Source organism: Nansenia antarctica (assembly GCF_963989245.1).
Source record: "Nansenia antarctica genome assembly, chromosome: 5".
Classification (NCBI taxonomy): domain Eukaryota; kingdom Metazoa; phylum Chordata; class Actinopteri; order Argentiniformes; family Microstomatidae; genus Nansenia; species Nansenia antarctica.
Genome location: NC_137690.1, coordinates 68292087 through 68302086, shown reverse-complemented (window position 1 = coordinate 68302086; position 10000 = coordinate 68292087). Strand labels below are relative to the sequence as shown.

General features: G+C 43.4%; 1 protein-coding gene across 2 annotated transcripts in view; it reads right to left on the bottom strand.

Annotated features, from left to right (window-relative positions):
- LOC308158896 (integrin alpha-11-like) overlaps positions 1 to 10000 on the bottom strand; it is a gene marked incomplete at its 5' end in the record, with an annotated part of 56330 nt that overhangs the window by 14547 nt on the left and 31783 nt on the right. For both annotated transcript variants that reach the window (XM_080532608.1, XM_080532609.1), the window contains 4 exons: positions 3633 to 3799; positions 3989 to 4119; positions 4541 to 4744; positions 7988 to 8131. In XM_080532608.1, coding sequence (XP_080388734.1) covers positions 3633 to 3799; positions 3989 to 4119; positions 4541 to 4744; positions 7988 to 8131 — 646 coding nt within the window. The remainder of the gene's footprint in view (positions 1 to 3632; positions 3800 to 3988; positions 4120 to 4540; positions 4745 to 7987; positions 8132 to 10000) is intronic.

Here is a 10000-nt window from a genome sequence, read left to right as displayed (position 1 = left end):
ACCTCACCGCTGTAGTTTATTTATTTATTTATTTAGAACACACACAATGTGAAAGAAACAAAGAAAGGGGCTAATTGTGAGGGGAGGTTAAGGAACCTGGTAGGGCTTGTCGAGAAGCCTTCCCCAAAAAGTAATAGAATAATAAGAAAAACTAAAATAGAAAATGTAAGTAAAGTAAAAAAATTGAAAAAATTTAAACATTTTGATTAAATGAAAATAAAAGAATATGAAAGGCAACAATTGAAAAGGAATATTAAAACAGTTGCTTCAAGAGATACAGTTAGGTCCGGAAATCTTTGTGACACAATGTGACAGTGACACAGTTTTCATAACGTTGACTCTGTATGCCACCACAATGGAATTTAAATAAAACAATCAAGATGTAATTGAAGGGCAGACTCTCAGCTTTAATTCAAGGGGTTGGACAAAAATATTGTATGAAACGTTTAGGAATTGCAACCATTTTTATTCTAGATTTTTTTCAGGGGTTCAAATGTAATTGGACAAATTAACATAATCATAAATAAAATGTAAATTTGTAATACTTTGTCGAGAATCCTTTGCAGGCAATGACTACCTTAAGTCTGGAACCCATGGACATCACCAAATTCTGGGTTTCCTCCATTGTGATGCTTTGCCAGGCCTTTACTGCAGCTGTCTTCAGTTGTTGTTTGTTTGTGGGCCTTTGAAGCGGTGTCCAATCAACTATGCTTAATCAGGATGAATATCAGCAGACAGTATATCCCTAAACACTTCAGGATTCATCCGGCTGCTTCTGTCTTCTGTCACATCAGCAATACAGATGATGTGGTATGTTTTGGATCATGAGCCGTTTCAAGTCTTTGAAACCGTTTTCTTCCCATCATTCTGTACTAGGTTGATCTTAGGTTCATCTGTCCAAAGAATGCTGTTACAGAACTGGGCTGGCATTTTTAGATGTTGAGGCATATTAATGGTTTGCACTTTGTGGTGAACCCTCTGTATTTGCTCTTGGGAAGTCTTCTCTTTCTGGTAGACTTGGATGATGACATGCCTATCTTCTGGAGAATGTTCTTCAGGATCCTGTGATCGTCCACCAGTGTTGTCTTCTGTGGACGTCAAAGCCTTTTTGTGGTGCCGACCTCACCAGTGTGTTCCTTTTCTCTCAGAATGTACCAAGCTGTTGATTTGGCCACTCCTAATGTTCCCACTATCTCTCTGATGGATTATTTTTTTGTTTTTGCAGCCTACGGATGGCCTGTTTCACTTGAGAAGTTTAAAAAATGTTTCACCTTTGACTGTGTTGTGTGGTCACATCAACAGCGTGTTCACATCAACTCCTTCCTCCAATTTGGATGTGAATACCCACAAAAGCTGAGAGTCTGCACTTTGAGCCCATATTCATTATATAACTGGAACTTGAATATGTTTCGGTTAACAGCTAAAATAAAATAAATACAATTATCTGGATGATCTGGGAGGCTGTTCCAGAAAAAACAACAAATCTGAATTGTCCATTACTACCGGTAGTTATGAAAAAGGCAGTACGGAGATTAGAGGAGGATATTGTGGGGTAATTGTGAACGTATTTGTTTAACTGAAACATGTTGTGAAAACTGATAGGTAGAAGATTTTTTCAGAAATGTAAAATAATTTGGCAGATCTGCAAAACAAAGGGCTTGAGCTAGTGAGGGGGTCAGAAAAGGTTGCCATCCTTACAAAACACTTCTGCGAAATAAAAAGATGATTTGGATAGATCTTATGAGTGCTACCCCAAACAATGTAAGAAATAAACATATAGAATACAACACATTTACAATAGTTTTCCTAGGTAGAAGATGACAAGATGTGGGATTTTTCCAGTAAGTGTTTTTCATCAATGAGTATGTCTCGAAATTTGGTAAAAGGTACACGTTTAGAATATTAGAATATGTCCTCATCAAAATGTACGCTGTGTTTGTTTTTTTGGAACAAAAATCATGTTAGAGCTCTTTTTAGTAAAAAAAAATATATAGTAGGCTTTACTGTAAACCAGCAATCAGCACAAGTTACAGTTTAGGTTCAAATTTGGATTCTGTCCCGTTCCAGGAGACAAACAGTTTACGGTCAGACTAAACCATTATAATTTGACACCATTGACACCATAAGACTGTAATTTAGTTAACATAATAGCATGATCTACAGTGTCAAAAACACATCCTCAGGGCACACATGGAGGTGTGGGTTGCCAGGTTGGGTTATCTCCAGGTTGAACACCAGCAGCCTAATCACATATACAGGACTCTATACCTTCTACAATATTGTTTTGGAACCATAGCCATAGAATGAAGAGAGTAGACCTGGCTATTTCATGTATAATTTACATGAAATGTACATGAAATATCCAGTATGACCGGCCAATTGCATTGATTCGTTCTAATGAACAAAAGGTGAGATCGTGAGATTGTATCTCAAACAACAGTCACACTCCAGCCAAATAAATATGCTGTGAAACATCATCATCATCTGAGATACAGTAGACGCTACCGCGCTGTGGGGGGGTGAGCCAGGTTCCAACGGCTTCTTAGGCTATGGAAAACCCAGACCAGGGATCATCAGAGTTGGCATCACATCCCCTGTAAAGCCTGCAAGCGTGATGTCTCACTGACAGACGGGCTTGTCTGATCTGAGATCGTGATATGTCACTGACAGTGAGGAAACATGTTCCTTTGGCTGGGCTCTGCGCTGGGGGCAAGCAGCCATCGTTCTCTCTCACGAGTTGGCCAACAGCAGAGCAGCCTGTCTGAGGCAACAGCCGCCAGGGAGACTGAGGGATACACGTCCAGAGGACTGTGAGCCGCCATACGGAAATATTTAAATCTGAACCCTGAACAGTGTTTCTGCTCAGTGTGTCTTTTGTTCTCTGTGCCAACGAACAGCAGTATTTCACAGATTACACGGAGAGGAGGACTGTAGGGAGAACAGAAGTAGAGCTGGTCAAAGAGGCATTCGAGTGTTGTCGTTTGGGTTTTTATTGGGGTTTTTAACAAAGATATAAATACCACACCAAAGTTTTTTTTTTTCTGTTTCCCATGGAAGAGAATGAGATTGGCTGAGCATGATGTTCCTATGGCTATGGCTCCATGGGGCTTAAGTGCAGGGAGACATTGGTGAGGACAGGAGCACTCTTTATTTATATGAGTCATTACCCCTGATCCAGTGAACAAATACACTAACAATGGATCTAGAGCCACTAAAGGAGTATCTCCTTCTCATTCGCTTTACTTCAAATGTGTTGATCTGACAGCCCTGGACACACAGTATTGACGGAGGTCTTCTAACATGCGTCTTAAAGGGGTCGCATGTAGTTTGCTGCTCTCTGTGGCCCTTTCAAGTGTAACTCGCAACTAAACCTAGTTTGACGTTTCTCCGATGGGATTTTGGCAGGTCATTTCAACAATGCTAACCTAAGAATCCTGTCTATTAGGGAGCTGCTAACTGTGGCTGCGGTAACAAAGTTGGAGAACCGGAGAGAGGCATTCACTACTGGCCTACTCAGGGTAAGATGATATTTCAAACATGAAAATAAGCAGAACCAACCTTTAAGGGAACGAATGAGACATGGAAAGGAAGCAACTTTAGACTACTCAGATGCCCAAGTTCTGGACACTCACCCACTTCCTGTGTAGGAGGGATGGCTGTCCTCGCCGTGACGTTGAGACACACAATGGCCGACATACAAGTGACGTCCTTGCCCCCCCTGCGACAGTCCTTCACAAAGATGTTGATCTTGCGCGGTTCGAACCTCACGTTGGCATGGATACGGACCACGCTGCGAGACCTGGAGACCAAGCGTACACATCGTCACTGAATCGTTGAAACCCAATATAAAATGTAGAAGCATATTGACATGTATTGTAGGCTATGAATGCTACAATATGCCTTTTTCTTTCTTTTTTGGTTTGTTTTTGTTTGATGTCGTCAGTTAAAGGAGTGATCTGAGCAGGGCCAGGGAGCATCAGTTACCTACCAGAGAAGCACGGCTGCACCCAAGGAGCCAACAGCTAAATCCACTAGACCGTCCTCGTTCATGTCTAACTTCCCATGGATACTACGGCCAAAATACTGCAGGCCTGGGGCTAGGTCTGATGCTGCGATCCTCTGAGAGGGGGAGAGCAGGGGGGAGACAGGGGGGGAGACGGGGAGGAAGAGAGGGGGAGTGACCGAGTGAAGGTTGAAGCTAACTCTAAGTTACAGAGGAGAGCAAATACTGTCAAAACAAAAGTCTTTCTAGTGCTTCAACCCTGCCTATACAATAGAATAGAATAGCAAGTGGCCTGGGGTGGTCCAGTGGTCTGGCATCGCGGTCTACAGTGCACACATTATGCCCATGTCGGCATGGGTTCGAATCTGGCCCATGCCCTGCTGACATGCCCTCTCCTCCTTACTTCCTGTCTGCCTTCACTGTCTCTATCCAGTGGAATGAAGAATATGGGTGGGACTGCCCCACTCTGAAAAAAATTACCTTAAAAAAAAGAATAGAATAGCACTTTATTTGCCCATAGCTCTCAGCCCCCCTTACCTGTTTGTACTTGCGCAGGATCCTGTTGCGCTGGCTGAAGAAGATGTAGATGGCTCCACGGTGGTCGTCCTCCAGGGGAGCTCCCACTACCACATCGTTGAAGGAGTCTCCGTTCAGGTCAGGGACCGGGGCCAGAGATGAGCCGAACCGCGCGTTCTGACCCCGGTCCTGGATCTCTAGCGCTCCCTCCAAGATAAAACGACTCTGAGGTAGAAGACAAGATGTCAAATGTCACTGTTTGTATTATTTCACCTACTTGGACTTGAATTATGAATAATGACGTATGACCCTCTCCCTGACTCCACTACTCTCTAAAAAAATAAAATCCACTAAGAAATTCCTCACTATTTGGCAACCTTTCCTAACCTTTTTTGAAGAATTTTGTTTGTACTATTTATTTTACTTTTATGGGCGTCTGGCTATGTATAGTGTTTGTTAATACGTATATGTCTGGTATTTGGGGGATGGAGGGTTTATTTAAGTTTGTTCTCTGTTGGTACCTGTGATTGTGAAAAACAAAATAAAAAAAATAAGCATTTTATTATTGAAACGTGAGGCTACCTCCCACGGATGTTATTTTGTGCCTACACTGACAAAAATAACCCATTTGTGGGGTACCACTGCACATAAACAGGAAAGATTACAAAGAGGTGACGCTGTGTGTCTGGAAAGAGAGTTATTCCACACACACACACACACACACACACACACATAAACAATACCATACACACACAAAAAACCTCACATTAAGAATAACATTTATACATACTCACATGCACACACATAGACAATAGCATACAGCTACCACACATAAGCAATAACAGATGCCAAATGGAAATCTATAATGGCAATAAGGAAATAAGGGAGAAACAACCCAAATCCCTCATCTCCTGTGCTGTGGGTAGAGCCCCTGCCCTCTGGGATCGCTCCGTTCCCCCGGCCCTCATCCTAATCCCTCTACCTCGAGCCGACAGGACGGAGCAGGACAAGCATCCATTTATTTACATAATGAGACCCAGGGAACATTGTTGTCTTAAACTTTCCCCTCATTGTTCCGGGGTTATTGTTTGTTATTCCAATTACTTCAAAATTCGTCTCGGAAAGTAAACCAAACGACACACAGCCAGCTTAGCGTAGCCATGCTGTCTAAACTCAACAGATGATGAACGTACAGAATTTAGACTCACAGATGCGTAAACGGGATTGCTCTGTCCTTCTGTCCTCTGCGCTTGAGTGAACTCAAACTCAGAGTGACTTTCCGCTAGGAGCCGGGTCAAAACCAGCAAAACAGAAGGTTTGGACAACGCAAAAGGTCAGAGAAACCCACGTTACTTTTCGAATTACACATTATTCTGATGTTTGAAAATACGAGTTGATTTCACCCAAAAAATATTCTGTATTCTGAAGTATTCTGTTTCGCTCTACTACTGTAATTCCTTTAGATTGCATTAAATCATAATTTTAACTTTTAAATCACTATGAAAAGGATGTAGGCTAATTCTCACCACCATGTTTCTTTGGGGGCATTATACGTATTCGTATACGGCATAATATGTATTCACAGTATGGTGTGAAGTCAGTCGAGTCAAAGTCAAAATATCCCTGTCGGTAAATATCCCTGCCTTTGAAAACAATTAAGCTCCCGGCCTGGAAAAACGATGTCAGAGAAAGGTCCAAATCCTCAGCATAATTATGTGTGAATGAGAGCCAGGGCTATTATTAGTCATGCATTTTCATCACTCCACATGCACAGTATGCTGTCCCATCATTCCTCATGATAAACACCCTAGTGGACACTACTATGACATCACTTGTTTTTTCAGTCGTTCTAAAGGAAAGAGTCAAGAATCAAATGAGTGGGGGGACAGTGCTACACACTCTATGGTAGTAGTGTGTGTGTGTGTGTGTGTGTGTGTGTGTGTGTGTGTGTGTGTGTGTGTGTGTGTGTGTGTGTGCGCGCGTGAGAGCGTACGCACATGTGTGTGTGTGTATGGTAGTGTGTGCATATTGTGTGTCTGTGTGTGTGTGTGTGTGTGTGCGCGCGTGCGAGCGTACGCACATGTGTGTGTGTATGGTAGTGTGTGCATATTGTGTGTGTGTGTGTGTGAATGTGGGAGAGAGAGTGAGGAAGAGAGAGAGAGAAAGAGAGAGAGAGAGAATAACACACTCTGGGGGCTTTTATTTGAACCATATGGTGGTCTGTGGTTACGGTGGTGAGACCATCACAGCCATTCCACACTCACTCATGCGTAGAGTGGAAGGACATCTCTCTGTGACGCATACGGACCTTTGCATTCGTTGAATTCCAGTAATGATAGACACAACACAACCTATGGTCCCCAAAGATAAAAGGGAACCCCCCCCTTGGAGTTCCAGTAACCACTCCTACAGTAACTGTCACATAACTTGTATAACTTATGTTGGTGTCCCTCTGTTAATGGCCCTGGTTGCTACAACCCCCCCCCCCCCCCCTTTCTTAAATGTGGAAATTACTTACAACTTATAGCATAGCAACAGACGGAGAGAGAGAGAGAGAGAGAGAGAGAGAGAGAGAGAGAGAGAGAGAGAGAGAGAGAGAGACAGACAGACAGACAAACAGACAGACAGTCAAAAAGACACACAGAGAGACAGACAGACCATCAGACAGACAGACAGACAGACCATCAGACAGACAGACAGACAGACAGAGACAGAGGGGAGAGAGAGAGACAGAAAGAGAAAGGGGGATCTGGCTGGCCCTATTGGCTCATAACAATCAGCAATGCCAATGAATTTCTCTCCAGCCTTTTCACACCTATGAAAAAAAATAAAAATAAAGATTCCCTTCCAAAGGGACTGGCTCTGGCTTGGCTGGCTAATTATATTTGAAGGAGTGAATGTTTTCCTACTTAGTTCAGCAGCAATCTTCTCCACATGCCATTTAATGATGTTGTTGTGCTGCCTGGCACCGAGCGTGTTCCCATTTGATCTGTGTTACAGCAGGTGTCTAGTGTCTGTTTACACTCCCGCTCTGCTAATCAGAGACCTGAGACGGCTGGTCAGGTTTGGGCGCTAACAAGCGCAGGACTGGGCTGATATATACCCAGTGTGTGTGTGCGTGTGTGTGTGCGTGTGCGTGTGCGTATGTGTGTGTGTGTGTGTGTGATAGTATGTGTGTGTGTGTGTGTGTATGTGTGCGTGTGCGTATGTGTGTGTGTGTGTGAGAGTGAGTGAGTGTGTGTGTGTGTGTGTGTGTGTGTGATAGTATGTGTGTGAGTGTGTGATAGTATGTGTGTGTGTGTGTGTGTGTGTGTGTGTGATAGTATGTGTGTGTGTGTGTGTGTGTGTGTGTGTGTGTGATAGTATGTGTGTGTGTGTGTGTATGTGTGTGTGCGTGTGCGTATGTGTGTGTGAGAGTGAGTGTGTGTCTGCGTGTCTGTGTGTGTGTGTGTGTGTGTGTGAACCCACCTGCTCAGTCACTCTGTAGATATACACCTTGCCCTTCTCCCAGCCCCCGCTGAAGAACATGGGCGCCGCCACCAGCAGGTTGTCTGTCACCCCGTCTCCATCCAGGTCCACCGGGGCGATCTCACTGCCATAGTAAGAGCCGATCTGAAAGATTGACAAGAAGATTTCTTTTAAAAAAATAAAGGTATTTTTCATTTTTTCCTTCTATCACAGAGACTGCCAATGGCCCGGGGCCTGAGCTAGATTACTCTTCCTGCCACGCCTGGTGGGTTGATGATTCACTTGCTTAGTCAAATGTATTGATTGTAAGTTGCTTTGGAATAAGGCGTCTGCTAAATGCCAAAAATGCCAAAATGTAAATGTAAACGACCGCATCCGCACAGTCCACACACTTAGGGCCCTGTTCCAATATGAAAGACACCCACCCTTCCTCTCTGCCTTCCTAAGAGTAACCAAATACTTAGGGCCCTGTTCCAATACGAATGACACCCACCCTTCCTCTCTGCCTTCCTCAGGGTTAACCAAACACTTAGGGCCCTGTTCCAATATGAAAGACAACCACCCTTCCTAAGGGTAACCAAACACTTAGGGCCCTGTTCCCATATGAAAAACAACCACCCTTCCTCTCTGCCTTCCTAAGGGTAACCAAACACTTAGGGCCCTGTTTAAACAAGCATCCTTCATTATAGTATGTCCTGTCTTGAGGTAGTCTATATTATGATCTGTAGGCTATCTGTAGGCACAGCGCCATCACGGTTCCTATATCCAGTGGTGTAGTCTAGTTTTTTCTAGTGGGTATACTGTGATTTTGCCCTCCCAGTCAGAGCGACACCTGTCCCGTAGCGACACCCCATAAGCACCACCACAGCCACACTCACTTATGCATACAGTATGCATCTACACCGGTGTTTGCTGCCTTGGGGGGGGGGGGGGTGGCATGGACTGTACTTGTACATCAAGCTGCCTCACGCTACAGAAACAGGAGATAGGCTCCTGCCCCCTAAGGGCCGTTAGGCTCGAGAACCATCGGTTCTCAAGGCTACTTACTTATCCTATCTAGATCCAAGATGGCGGCGCGCTTAGACGCGAGGCTCGGAGTGGCTTCCACGCTGGTGTTTTTTAGTGTTTTTAAGAATATTTGTATGTACATTTTTATTTTAATACTTATTAAAATAACGTGAAAAATACTTTTGTGCAATATGACAACCCTAGTTGACTATCTGTGCAGTATAGTACAGTGGATTGTGTACATAGCCTTTATTTATGTAAACCAGCTCCTTACCTTACCTTGTGATTTTGTGCTTTTTCTAAAATGTTTTTTTTTTCCCTTTCCTAACACCAGGGGAGCCACCCCTCCTAAATTTCGTTGTTTGGTACCTGTACTGTAGCAATGACAAATAAAGTCCATTCCATTCCATTCCATTATGTGGTCTTGACTACCTGTCCACTTTCTCACCTGGTTCTTGCTCTCTCTCTCTCTCTCTGGTGTGCCGACACCATCCTGCTCTCTCTCCTTCTCTCCCTCTCTATCCTCCTCTCTCCCTCTTTTGCTGTCAACCAAAAGGCAAATATAACAACCAAAGTATTTATAATTTAATAAGAGGTATACATTGAATTCATATCAAATCGTAACATCATTCTAATTGAATATTGGGTTGCTGTGGGCAATGCAGTCAGATACTGTCTTTACTTACTCTCTCACCTGTAAGAAAATCGTATGTCCAACTACAAAAAACAGACATTTCCAATGAGTGAGGGTTTGTTCCAATGCTTCAATCCACTGTCCATGTACTGTAAATATACCATTATGGTATTACCATAAAGCCCAATTCTAGCAGAATAAGAAAGATTGTATATCTACTTTAAGTAAAATAATAAAGTGCCTCCAGTTAGCTCTTTAGCTGGCAAGTGTGCAGCAGACGCTATAGCTCATCTCATCACCTCTGAGCACGCTAGCTAGCTTGCTAGTTCTTTGACACTATTATTCACACCATGAAACTATAATCAGACACT